This window comes from Salmo trutta, chromosome 28 (assembly GCF_901001165.1).
Source record: "Salmo trutta chromosome 28, fSalTru1.1, whole genome shotgun sequence".
In the NCBI taxonomy this organism is placed as follows: domain Eukaryota; kingdom Metazoa; phylum Chordata; class Actinopteri; order Salmoniformes; family Salmonidae; genus Salmo; species Salmo trutta.
The window spans coordinates 35,404,610-35,419,225 of record NC_042984.1 but is presented as its reverse complement, the minus strand read 5'-3'; the positions used below and the strand labels follow the sequence as shown (position 1 = coordinate 35,419,225).

Genomic DNA, 14,616 nt, shown 5'->3' with positions numbered 1-14,616 from the left:
TAATGAAGGTTTTTCTCTTTCATCGTATGTCTGGCAGGATTTCCACGCTAGACAGGCCGGGGATGGTCCTATGGAGTGTTGTTGGGAATACCAATAAGCTTGCCTGCTGGGTTGAATAGTACAGTGGTTGAAGCCGTTACCTGATGCAGGGTTTTAAAGTTAGTACATGTGCTGGGAAAGCCTTGGAACACTATGAGTGTGTGTGTGTTTTTGTCTGAAGAATCGTGTTGCTTTCTGAACAATATAAACCATTAAACACAAAAAAAAAGATATGATTTTGATTGCGCAGCATCTTTAATAACTGATTTCTAATGACTCAGGAGATGAATCCAGGGCAGATGAATCACCAATGATTTCAGTGAAAGTGAATAGATGGATGGGGAGCACAAGGCTCTCAGGCAGTGAGAGGGGGGGCCTAAGGGGTCCATCCATGACAGAGTGGAGTCTGGACTTCAGAAGTCCTTCAAACTAGGCCAGCCCAGGGAGCCGTGACTGTCTCCCCCTCACAGCCAAACTGGATGTCACAGCCACAGTTTACATGGTCAAGGACAAGTGCCTCATCAAAAGGTTTTTCTGAGTAGGCGGACACTGCCCCTAGATGCTGATCTTAGATCAGCTAATGGATTAAGTTGGGAATTGGGTAGGGGAAGCTGATCCTGTGCTTAAGAACAACTTCCATCTGCAGTCCACAGCCTGGACTCCCCACACTAGAGTGCTGCTGAATTCCCTTTCTCTGTTTCGCCAAAGTGTGTATCCATTCACTCCCAACCTCATAGGTTTAAAAGAAATGGACTGGTGTAAATAAGGTGAACATTTCCTCTCTAGCCCATGCTCAGACCAATCCAATGCTTTCAAATACTTGAGGGCTAACTCAGCTGGTGTGAGAGGAAAGAAAGAGGATATCTCTCCCTGCCAACCATCATTCATTCTCTTTCTTTCTTTCTCGCTCTCTCGCTCTCTCGCTCTCTCGCTCTCTCGCTCTCTCGCTCTCTCGCTCTCTCGCTCTCTCGCTCTCTCGCTCTCTCGCTCTCTCTTGCGCTCTCGCTCTCTCTCACTAGCTCTCTCCTTGTGTTGTTAGGAAGCTTTCCACGTGTTTCCATGGAAACAGCTGTTGACTGCCATAGGCTTTGAGATCATGGCAGTCTGATTAAACAATAGACAAATAAATGGAAAAACGTGTGATTCAAAGGCTTTGTCGTTTCATTTCAGAATTGTTTGGCATGTTGTAGCATTCATCAATCAGATGTAGTCCTGCTGTCTAACGGGGCCATTGTGTGTGTGTGTGTGTATATTTGTGTGTGTGTGTGTGCTTATCAATCAATTCAATTCTGCTTCAATTCAAGCTAACTAACAAAACACATTGACCTGACGCATCACCAAGATGACGCGTGCACACACACAAACTGTCATTTACTGTAAGTGTTAATCAACTTAACACCAGCCTTGGCTTGTTTTGAGTGCTAGAGTCAGTCTGTCTGTTATAAAAGTGTCTCTTAAATGTTCAGAACGTAAATAAACAATCATTTATATGTATATATTTGTTGGTCAAATCACTGTTAACACATATATCCAAGCCTTGTTTGTCCCTCCTTTTTCCTCTCCATATCCCCCTGAAACTTTGAAGCCATTTCTAGTATCGTGACACTGTTTCCTGCCAGCCCTTGATCAGCCGAAGCAATTTTTATGGTAACCATGACAGCGCCCACTTGCTATTTGTAGAATACAGCACCCACTTGTTATCTGTGCCCAGTGGGAAGTTGTTTATGCAGGAAACAGCTGCAAACTCTAAAACAGCGGACAAATATACATAAAATATGTGGCTTTTCAGGACCTCGGGAGCTTCTTGCGAAAACATTAACGGGACCTGTTTCTATGGTAACACCTCATTAGGAGGCAGGTTGAGCCATTTGATTATAGCACTCGCTGCGGAGAGAACGAGAAACACAGAGTGAGAGAGAGAGAGAGAGAAAGAGAGATTTTATTTACCCCCGTCCGTAGGGGAGTGCTGTGTTTTTTTTCTAACTAGGCATCCTGGGGAGGCCATGAGTGTGGGCACGGCTGATGGGAGACGAGCGAACACCTTGGCGCTGCCCAGATCTCCCTTTGTTATCCTAAAGCCTGGGTTTCAACTCAGAGAATGCTATTCTGTTCTCCTGAAATAGACTACATTTTCTTCATATCATGCTTCTTTAGACCCGTCTAAAAAAAAATGATGGATTTATTGTGAAGGTGCAGGCAAAATGGATATATTACACTTTTTAAAATGTAGATGTTCCTAAGGTCTATATCAGTAGCTTGTAGGCTATGTGTGGAAGCCAGGAGATGTTAAATGTGTTTGTTAATTAACGATCAATTACCGTGAGGCCGACAGTTATTTGCTTGACAATCACCGGCTGACGAAATGTTGTGACCGCCACAGCCCCAGTCGGAGGTCAATCCAAAGAGAGGCCAGTCGTATCTCAACAAGCTCCGCCCCCCTTCTCGTCTGTTGCCATATTTTGAAATATGCAGTCGAGACACTGACCTCTTACGCATTCCCTCCCTTGAGCAAGGCAGTTAACCCCCAATAACAACTGCTTCCCGGGAGTCGATGACGTGGATGTCGATTAAGGCAGCCCCTGCTCCTCTCTGATTCAAAGGGGTTGGGTTAAATGCGGAAGACATATTTTGGTTGAATGCATTCACTTGTGCAGCTGATTAGGTATCCCCCCCTTTCCCTTTTCATTTTAGATGGGTTTTCTCTCCATTTGAAAGATATTTCCTGTCGGGTGGTTTGTGGAGGAGGTATAAACTCATGATGTGTCTCCAGGCGCAGGGCTTTTTCAAGCTAAATGATGGGAGGTGCTAGTGTTATCCATTAGCATTAGTGATAACATAACATAGTGTTAGACATTAGCATTAGTGATAACATAACATAGTGTTAGCCATTAGCATGAGTGATAACATAACATAGTGTTAGACATTAGCATTAGTGATAACATAACATAGTGTTAGGCATTAGTGATAACATAAAATAGTGTTAGCCATTAGCATGAGTGATAACATAACATAGTGTTAGCCATTAGCATTAGTGATAACATAACATTGTGTTAGCCATTAGCATTAGTGATAACATAACAGAGTGTTAGCCATTAGCATGAGTGATAACATAATATAGTGTTAGTAAATTAGATATATTTCGGCATTGGAAGAAATACCAGGGAATAACAAACACCATATAGAGCGTATAATCCCATTTGCAGCATCTTGACTACAACAGATTTGACTTCGCCATTTTGAATTCCTTGATAACACTGTCATTTCCAGGACTGTAACGTTCTAATAAATGTTGATTAAAGGCAGAGAGAGACTTCATTGCCTAAAGCCAAAGGCACCAATACATGTAGGAAAATAAACAGTGCATATTTTGAGAGAAAAACACAAAGTTTGTTCTTGTTTACATCCAGTTCTGTTTACATTCAGTTCTGATTAATGGCTCGCAAGAGGGTCTCTAGGAAGTGGTAGCAGTGAACAGCAGCAGCAGGGCGGCTGCATGCACAGACACGACTCCCGACAGCTCCTGAATATATGCGAGTGGCATTTCCCTAGACCCAGGGGAAATTCAATCCGAGGTGAGATCCCATCAATTTTCACGTGGGGCTGAGAGGGGAAAAAAACAATGCAGTGTCTCATGATGCTTCATCACACACACGGTCATTGAAAATGATCCTACACCGATGGATAATAACTTCCCCTGTCCACACACTGAGAGCACGCTGGCTGCTGTCACCTTTTTAGATGCACAACCACATCAAATGGGAGAAACAGGGGAAAAAGGAAGCCGGGCAGGGACTTTTATTTTCAGGGGGCAGCTTCCTGCTGTCTTCCATTGTGAAGATTAGGGAGGTGAGAACGTAAAGGATGTGATTGCCTCCCCTGTAAATGGCCTTCCACATACTGTCTATTTTTATGACATGTATTGAGGCCCCTTCTTGGTCAGGTCTCCCTTGATAAAGATGTCCTTCCTCAATGGGACTTCCTGGTTCAAAAAAGGTTAAATATAATTGAAAAAATGGGTTACTTTCACACCTGTATGCCATCAAACCTATTCCAGAGCCATAGCACTGGTCTAGTATACACTTTGGAGGTAGCCGTGTTGCCTATAGGCTCAACCCATGCAAGATTATTGTTTTTTTACCGTTCCAAAACGACCATTAAGCCCCATTCATGACTATCTACAGTATGTCTGCGCAACGTGCAACCTCATGCAGGCAAGTTAAAGCACACTGCAGCACACCAGCAGGCTGTTAGACGTATCAACCTAATACAATTATTTCTCTCAGCTTTAACATTCCCATATGAACAGCTGCATGAAACACTTTTCAGACCTCAAAGTTGTAGCATAGATCATAGTGAGCCAAAACCTATCTTTGTATTTTTGCTGAACTTATAGCTCTCTTTGATCTCTAGCACCTGCTCAAAGCCACTGGATGTGTTATGTTTCTATCTTATGGCTACTATCCTAGAACCCCATGCTTACATTTCCTCAGCGAGAGAAGAATTGATAGTGACAGGCATTCATGTCTGGTACTGTATTACATAACCAATCTCAAATGTGACTTTGCATCTTTCCCAGCACTTAAGATGCTACCAGCATAATGACTACATTTAGCCTCGTCTAAATGTCTGGTACTTCGCAGGGAAACTGAGCTGTGCCGTCTCACTTCTCATGTAGAACCAGGCTACGTAATAAATTCTGATTGCAAGAAACAACCTTGAAGTTCTGATCGTTGTAACTAGGCCTTCATCAGAACTGCGTGTGCGTCTGTGTGTGTGTGCGTGCTTGCATGTGCGTAGGTGTTTGAAGGTAGGCGTGTCTAGGTCTGTGCGCGTGTGCATCAGTAGGTGTGAATAGGCCATTTATTGTCATAGAGCTCTCTGGCACAGGGGAAACGTATCAAGAGTTCTGCAGAGTTTTCTATCTTCCTGTCAGCGCTGACACCTCTGGTCCGCATCAATCTCTGGCTGTGGCCATGAAGGGCATGATTGGACAGTCTGCCAGCCCTCATACATCACATCCCGTCTCCTCACAGGAAATCCATCCCCCTTCCCCTTATCTCGGTGCAGTCTCAGGCGACAGCAATCTGGCATCATCAGCAATGGATGTACAGTACAACCCCTCCTAACTCTCTATTTTGCTGTAAATCTCTTTTTCTCTATCGCTCTCTCTCTTTCTCACTTTCTCTCTCCTCTTTTTCACTTTCTCTCTCGCTCTCCCTGTCTATGCAACAGAGATGCACACCACTGATTTTGAGGCTCCAAATCGATATCAGAGATCATGCATTTGATTAGAATGGACTGAAACAAATGCAGTTGTTCCATTTTCTTACTAGGCCCAATGCCAGTCTTCCATTTTGACATTCCTAGTGCCTCCTCTTCATGAGCTAACTGTCGATACATTGTGAAAAAGGGGGAAAAAAGTGATTAAATAGTCTGAAAAATAGACTGCAAAGTAGGTCATGTTCTCATGGCCCTGAAACTGATCAATGCTGAATATGAAAGACAGAATACTTTTATTGATATACTGTGGGGGAAATTATATTAGAGGAAAGATTTGATTTAATGACAACATAGGAGTCACATGCTATCTGGTCTCCCCAGGTGTGACAATGAAACTGATGGACGAGGTGGCCGGAATCGTGGCGGCCCGACACTGCAAGACCAACATAGTCACTGCCTCTGTGGATGCCATCAACTTCCATCGCAAGATCATGAAAGGTAAGGAAATGGTAAACGGACTGTTATCCGTACGGGTGTCCCTCAGATCTTAGTCCTTGGTCCCCTCCAATTTACTATAAGCAATGTAGAACAAAATGTGTCAATACTAAATAATATACAGTACATACTGCATAATTACAGGTAATTCACTTCATTGGAGATTTATTTACAGCTTTATATTAAATATATTTTATTTATTCACACATGTTTATTAACATGACTGCTATGGTGCAACGGTACAGTACGTCCCAGCTGCTTTCATGGCGCTCCTTCTAGTGTACAGTGGGGGGAAAAAGTATTTGATCCCCTGCTGATTTTGTACGTTTGCCCACTTACAAAGAAATGATCAGTCTATAATTTTAATGGTAGGTTTATTTGAACAGTGAGAGACAGAATAACAACAAAAAAATCCAGAAAAACGCATGTCAAAAATGTTATAAAATGATTTGCATTTTAATGAGGGAAATAAGTATTTGACCCCTCTGCAAAACATGACTTAGTACTTGGTGGCAAAACCCTTGTTGGCAATCACAGAGGTCAGACGTTTCTTGTAGTTGGCCACCAGGTTTGCATACATCTCAGGAGGGATTTTGTCCCACTCCTCTTTGCAGATCTTCTCCAAGTCATTAAGGTTTCGAGGCTGACGTTTGGCAACTCGAACCTTCAGCTCCCTCCACAGATGTTCTATGGGATTAAGGTCTGGAGGCTGGCTAGGCCACTCCATGACCTTAATGTGCTTCTTCTTGAGCCACTCCTTTGTTGCCTTGGCCGTGTGTTTTCGGTCATTGTCATGCTGGAATACCCATCCACGACCCATTTTCAATGCCCTGGCTGAGGGAAGGAGGTTCTCACCCAAGATTTGACGGTACATGGCCCCGTCCATCGTCCCTTTGATGCGGTGAAGTTGTCATGTCCCCTTAGCAGAAAAACACCCACAAAGCATAATGTTTCCACCTCCATGTTTGACGGTGGAGATGGTGTTCTTGGGGTCATAGGCATCATTCCTCCTCCTCCCAACACGGCGAGTTGAGTTGATGTCAAAGAGCTCCATTTTGGGCTCATCTGACCACAACACTTTCACCAGTTGTCCTCTGAGTCATTCAGATGTTCATTGGCAAACTTCAGACGGGCATGTATATGTATTCTTGAGCAGGGGGACCTTGCGGGCACTGCAGGATTTCAGTCCTTCACGGAGTAGTGTGTTACCAATTGTTTTCTTGGTGACAATGGTCCCAGCTGCCTTGAGATCATTGACAAGATCCTCCCGTGTAGTTCTGGGCTGATTCCTCACCGTACTCATGATCATTGCAACTCCACGAGGTGAGATCTTGCATGGAGCCCCAGGCCGAGGGATATTGACAGTTCTTTCGTGTTTCTTCCATTTGCGAATATTATTATTCTGTCTCTCACTGTTCAAATAAACCTACCATTCAAATTATAGACTGATCCTGTCACGTCCTGACCAGTAAAGGGGTTATTTGTTATTATAGTTTGGTCAGGACGTGGCAGGGGGTATTTGTTTTATATGGTTCGGGGTGTGTGTGTGTATGTAGAGGGGTGTTTGGTTTATGTATTCCGGGGTTTTTGTCATTGTTCTATGTTAGTGTATTTCTATGTTCTGTCTAGTCATTTCTATTTCTATGTTTAGGTAATTGGGGTTGGGGCCTTCAATTGGAGGCAGCTGTCTATCGTTGCCTCTGATTGAAGGTCCTATAAATAGGAATGTGTTTGTCATGGGATTTGTGGGAGGTTGTTATTTGCATAGCTGTGTGTTGCCTGCAAGACTGTTTGTAGTCCGTTCGTTTTTCTTGTTTTGTTTATTAAGTGTTCACATTAAAAGTTAAATATGAGCACTCAACCCGCTGCGCCTTGGTCCACCCATTACGACGACCGTTACAGATCCTTTCTTTGTCAGTGGACAAATGTACAAAATCAGCAGACGATCAAATACTTTTTTCCCCCACTGTAGGCTAACCTGCTAACTGATGATTAACAGCTTCAGAACACACCATTACCTGAGAATGTGTCAAATTCAACTTCCTTCATTTTCAACATTTGACAAGCAGCATGTTGCATGTGGATTAGCTAACCTGTGTCACATTTGAGTTTATCAATACCAGCCACTTTTGTTGTGCACCGTATCTGGAAAAAAACATGGTATTTTACCTTATTTCCCATTTACATTATTCCTGACTAGGTTAATATTGCTTATTGCTCTAGTGAGAGGATATAAATCATTGATGACAATCCATTACTTCCTGTTCCCTTACCTGGATGTCAATACAGTGAATAATTTATTCTCTGCTTGAGCCATAATACTCTCAGATTGAAGTGCAATAGGAGCCTCCACACAGAATGTTGATGTACTGTTGATCTTGGGTGAAGACCATTATCAATAAACCCGGCAGAGGGACACATCCATTTCTGAAAAATTGACATTCTATCTGCATCATTTGAGTGAGAAACTGCCATTCCGTGACACTGTTGACCCATATGCCATGTCACAGTCTTGGCTCAACAGCAATTACCCATCTGAAACTCCAGACCTACCTTAGTCTATCTGTGTGATGTGAACTTGACAGAGCTTTTACAATTTGTGAATCTTTTATAAACAGTGTTTAACTTGAAACCCATAAAACCCTCGTCAGTGTTATCATTCCAGGGTTTATTTGGTTGATTAGTTGTACAGGCTCATGCTTTTAGAGATGGGTTTTGTTCTCAACAAAAGTTTCTTCATCATGTATCTCATGGAAGCCATGTTACTTGATGAGGTGCATTTGATGAGGGGCGGCAGGTAGCCTAGTGGTTAGAGTGTTGGGCCAGTAACCGGAAGGTTGCTGGATCGAATCCCCTAGCTGACAAGGTAACAATCTGTCGTTCTTCCCCTGAACAAGGAAGTTCACCCGCTGTTCACCGGTAGCCTGTCATTGTAAATAAGAATTTGTTCTTAACTGACTTGCCTAGTAAAATAAATACAAATTTGATGTCCTGGATGGAAGGAGCTTACAGTTGGTTATGTGGTAAGTACTAGCCCTTAGAAGCTAAGCAATTGTCTGAATTTCTTGCCATGATTTGGAAAACCTTGGACATAGCCGTTAGAGGCTGAGCAATGAGCACTAAAGTTGTTGTGTTATGACATGATCCAGATACACAGTGCTGTATTTATTCCAGTGATGCCAGTGTTATGGTTGTCATCAAGCACGGTGTTCCCATCCCACGATGTGGGGATCAGTAGGACACCGCCATAGAGGTATGTGGTCTGTTAGCATTAAGAGAGTGTAGTCGAAATGGTGCCTCTCTGCATCTCATCCATCAACAGTGGACAGACCCACTTAGACCTCTCAGATAGACACCTCAGACAAAAACGCAATCAATACTGTCACTGACTCAGCTGCCTTTACAGCATCCTGCGTAAACCAATGTGTTCGGACCGTGTGATCGCTGTTGAATACACGCACAGAATGCAACCGTTTGTCTTTTTAGAGAACATTGACAATATGGAAGAGTCAAACAGGATGCTAGCGCATCAGGAACATATCCTGGTTCAGCACAGAATGCTGGTCATGTCTTTAACCTGTCAACCCACACAAGGTAGGGGGGTGTTTCCGCTTATTGGCGATGGAAAAAGACTGTATAAACCGGGATGCTTTCAGCTGATTGGTTTATGAGTTGTGGGTGGTCCCACCAATGTCTAACACATGTTCCCTTTGGCCTACGCTCTGCACCCACACAATTAATGATGTGTTTATACAGGCCTTTGACTTAGGGTGTACGATGTTTTTGGTCCGCAAAACAGCACTGAACTCCGTTGCAAAAACCCCATAATACTCAAACGTTTGTAGCAGGAATTATCTTGTATTTTTTACTATGTCAGTGTCAAGGCTGTGAATATATATGTGTTACTTGCGATGTATGCGTTACCTGCTCGTTTGTAATTGCAATGTACAGTATATAGGTCATATGAGACCAGAAGATTTTAGGTGAATATTCCCTTGACACATTGGGGCGTGCAGGCTTACCTTCCTAGCAGGAGGTGGGAGATGGGTGAGTGACTTGTTCTCTACGTAGTCAGTTTCCTGGTCTGATGTATCCCATCTGGCAGTCCGTTTTGCAGCTGTAGAGGAGTTTGAGGCAGCGGTTCAATTTGTTTCTCTGCACCTCATCCATCACCCTGAATGTGTCGGGGAGAGAGAGCGAGAGAGAAAGCGAGAGAGAGAGAGAGAGAGGCCGCATAGGGAAGACAGATCAAATTCAATAAGGTAAATGGTGGATTTAAAGAACCCTCTCACTACCATGTATCACATAGATTGACTGAGCCCTTAATGTGGCCCCCAGTTGCCTTTTCACCTCATTTAACACCTGATATATGTAACAAAAGGCTAATCTCAATAGGTAGTCCAGGTAAATCATGACATCACCAAGTGGGGGGAGGGGCCTTTCCTGTTTTGTTCTCTATTGCCCCTCTATTGTTCCTCAAGCAAGGGGGGGGGGGGGGGGTGATGACATCAGGGATTCCCATCAGACCAACTCCCTGAATGCCTTACTCCTGGTTTGAAGTTGTGTCTAACCCTTTTGTGTTTGTACTTTACTGTATTTATACTTGGGATATTGCTTTTCAACAGAAAAAGTTCAAAAATCGCTGGAGGAAGTCTTTAAACAAGTAGCCGTGCACTCTTCCACACAGCGACGAGACTACAACCTACTTTTCTCTGTAAATGGAAACTAATGGTTTAATCCCGTAAGAGTCTAAGTCCTGTCTAAACCGGGGATGGGGGAACTACTAAGCTAAACTCAGCAAAAAAAGAAACGTCCCTTTTTCAGGATCATGTCTTTCAAAGATCATTCATAAAAATCCAAATAACTTCACAGATCTTCATTGTAAAGGGTTTAAACACTGTTTCCCATGCTTGTTCAATGAACCATAAACAATTAATGAACATGCACCCGTGGAACGGTTGTTAAGACACTAACAGCTTACAGATGGTAGGCAATTAAGATCACAGGTATGAAAACCTAGGACACTAAAGAGGCCTTTCTATTGACTGAAAAACACCAAAAGAAAGATGCCCAGGGTCCCTGCTCATCTGTGTGAACGTGCCTCAGGCATGCTGCAAGGAGGCATGAGGACTGCAGATGTGGCCAGGGCAATAAATTGCAATGTCCGTACTGTGAGACGCCTAAGACAGCGCTACAAGGAGACAGGACGGACAGCTGATCGTCCTCGCAGTGGCAGACCACGTGTAACAACACCTGCACAGGATCGGTACATCCGAACATCACACTTGCGGGACAGGTACAGGATGGCAACAACAACTGCCCGAGTTACACCAGGAACGCACAATTCCCTCCATCAGTGCTCAGACTGTCCGCAATAGGCTGAGAGAGGGTGGACTGAGGGCTTGTAGGCCTGTTGTAAGGCAGGTCCTCACCAGACATCACCGGCAACAACGTCACCTATGGGCACAAACCCACCGTCGCTGGACCAGACAGGACTGGCAAAAAGTGCTCTTCACTGACGAGTCGCGGTTTTTTCTCACCAGAGGTGATGGTCGGATTCGCGTTTATCGTCGAAGAAATTAGCGTTACACCGAGGCCTGTGCTCTGGAGTGGGATCCATTTAGAGGTGAAGGGTCCGTCATGTTCTGTGACGGTGTGTCACAGCATCATAGGACTGAGCTTGTTGTCATTGCAGGCAATCTCAACGCTGTGCGTTACAGGGAAGACATCCTCCTCCCTCATGTGGTACCCTTCCTGCAGGCTCATCCTGACATGACCCTCCAGCATGACAATGCCTCCAGCTATACTGCTCGTTCTGTGCGTGATTTCCTGAAAAACAGGAATGTTAGTGTTTTGCCATGGCCAGCGAAGAGCCCGGATCTCAATCCCATTGAGCACGTCTGGGACCTGTTGGATCGGAGGGTGAGGGCTAGGGCCATTCCCCCCAGAAATGTCCAGGAACTTACAGGTGCCTTGGTGGAACTGTGGGGTAACATCTCACACAAGAACTGGCAAATCTGGTGCAGTCCATGAGGATTGGGGTGCAGTACTGCAGTACTCAATGCAGCTGGTGGCCACACCAGATACTGACTGTTACTTTTGATTTTGACCCCCCCTTTGTTCAGGGACACATTATTCCATTCCTGTTAGTCTGTGGAACTTGTTCAGTTTATGTCTCAGTTGTTGAATGTTGTTATGTTCATACAAATATTTACTCATGTTAAGTTTGCTGAAAATAAACGCAGTTGACAGTGAGAGGACGTTTCTTTTTTTGATGAGTTTATATGGAATTGTTTTAAGAAGGTCGTACCAAGGATTATTTAGCTATTTGATTTAGAATTTTAACACCCCTTGAATTATAAAAAAATATCTAAAAAAGTATTTGATGTTATACAAGTGCATTGAATAACAAATTCACTACATGGAACAACAGAGAGTCCCTCCCAAAAAATCTAAAGGAAGTTTGTTCTGAAGTGTCTATCCTATATCTGAGAGATATAAGAAAGATCAGGAAACATTATTATTATTTTTTTTACATGTATTTAACCTCTTATTTTTTCGCTGAACAGTCTCCATATATACTGCCATTCATTTTTTAGAATGGTACCGGGGGACCTTGAGACGAGTCTTTTGAGGCCAACAACCGACATGATCATGAGAGTCTCACCTTTACACATAGGGGTCATATTAGTGTTTAGGCTAAACTGTTCGGACGCTACAGACAATTTTGTGAGGAGGACGATTTTCGGGTAGTATCATGGTCTGACAAATACCGCTCTAACTCTGTGACCTTTCACCTCAGATGCGGAACTGTTACATCGGCGGATGCGGTGGATTGAGACGCAGATATCTCTAACTTAAACAGAGTGATTGTGACGGGGATGTTTTTATGACGCTAATTCGATTTCTGCAGGGGCGCGGACATTGATCTTAGGGGGTTGAAGGGTTTCATTGGGCTATTACTGTTCTACTTTTGTGTTTGTCTCACTGTTTCTGTACTGACTAGAATCAGGACCATTTGAAAGATCTAGGTTGAGTGTGTTTACCACTTGAGACCAGCACTAGACCCAAAGCAAAAACCATCAGAACTCGGGGTGCCAAGTTGAGCCCCCCTGACTGTATAGACTGTATTTTCAGTAGTTCAGGCATTACAGGAGAGGCATGTCTCGTAAGGCTGTCTCTCTCATCTGGCCGAGTGAAATGGAAAAATAAAAGAGGTGAAATTGTGATGAGATCCAGAGTTGATAAGATCAAAGCGAGCAGACGTGAGGGAAACTTTGGATGACGAGTGTGGTTCCTGGCATGGTTGACGCACGTCTGTGCAAAGTCTCTGGTCTCAGTGCCAGCGGCAGATGTACTTTCTAGATATACTGCCTGTTTGGCCTTTCAGGTTCACGTCCACATTTTTTGTATGTTTTCCATTCAGTTTTATTGTGAATGTGCCTAGGTTTTGCACATTTGATGAGTTATATTGAATGCAGCCATGTTGCAGATGCATTGAAATGTTAATTAAAAAATAATGACTTTAAAAACTTTGAACAATAAAAATTGTTTTTCTTCTTAATACAAAGTGGTCAACTAATATTTTTTTTTACAGCACCGATTTATATTCAGTGTCTATGTTCTCAACAAAGACCATTAGCAAAACCAACCAGATGTAAACTCACACTCAGTTGTCGTCTTGTGCCGGAGGATATGCTGCTGTGAGCACTTTGTTGTTGTTAAACATTGTTGGCTGAGATAAAAGTGAACAAGGATGAAAAACAAATAAGTCTTAATTATTCCCTGGGTGGATGGAACATTAAACAAGTTGAGTTGTTCAGTGCTTAGAAATAAAGATGTGTTCTTTCTTTTCATGATATCTTTCACTCAGAGGCACAGGCACCAGATATTGTGTTGTAAAAGTCATTGAATGACTTTGTAATAAACATGTAACGAGAAGCCCGTGCTGTTGTTTTTCGGTCTTGCAAAGCCAAATTCTAAACTGTTGCCTGGCGTCTTGGAACCTTCAACTTGTAATTCCTGTGCCTACTCATAGAACCAAAAACGCTTGACTTTAGTCTCTCGTAAATCTGAACTGGAACGCGGGTTCGGAGGTCTAATTCACTTCCAGAACCCCGTACTTTAGCCAACTCCTCTGACTATTATTGTCATACCATTGGCAACATTTTACTTGTAGTAATGCACAGCATGGGCTAAATCGCTGTAATACTGACAAATCCTCTAGCCGCGGGATGTCTCAACTTCTCTTTGAACAATGTCCACAAGAAGGTGGCGATTATTTACGTAGATATCACGTCAAATTTGCTATGTGTGGTAATTGCAGACTGCTGTATTCCTGTTATGTTAAAGGGTTGATGAAATGTTCCCTCTTCGTCCCCAGGCTGTGTGGTAACTGTCTCGGGAAGGGCGACATTCGCCAGTAACAAGTCTATGGAGATCGAGGTGTTTGTGGACGCCGATCCTCTGATAGAGGCTGAGAAGGGGAAGTACCGGGCAGTCACAGCCTTCTTCACCTACATCTCCCTGGACAAGCAGGGCAAGCCTCTACCCATCCCCCCGATGAAGGTACCATATAAATATAATTATTCGAAAAAGTGAATTGACTCCAACCCCATTGCTTGGTGCCTACCATAGATATAGAATTATATTCTAGGAATTATATTTCTATGGTAGACACCAAACAGCAGGGTTGGAGTCAATTCCATTTGGAATTGAGTCTGTTCAAGAAGTGAATTGAAATAAAATTCATGAATTTCCAATGGGCTAAGATTTTGTTTGTGTGCAGTCAGGAGAATTTCAGCCAACAGCTGCCAACTGAAATATGCATTGTCTTGTGTAAGTGACCAATTTGGTTTATCA

At 43.3% G+C, this 14,616-nt stretch overlaps 1 protein-coding gene across 4 annotated transcripts in view; it reads left to right on the top strand.

Moving 5' to 3' along the window:
• acot7 (acyl-CoA thioesterase 7) overlaps window positions 1-14,616 on the top strand; it is a 69,244-nt gene that overhangs the window by 36,380 nt on the left and 18,248 nt on the right. For all 4 annotated transcript variants that reach the window (XM_029719796.1, XM_029719797.1, XM_029719795.1 and 1 more), the window contains 2 exons: window positions 5,641-5,757; window positions 14,138-14,322. In XM_029719796.1, the coding sequence (XP_029575656.1) occupies window positions 5,641-5,757; window positions 14,138-14,322 (302 nt within the window). The remainder of the gene's footprint in view (window positions 1-5,640; window positions 5,758-14,137; window positions 14,323-14,616) is intronic.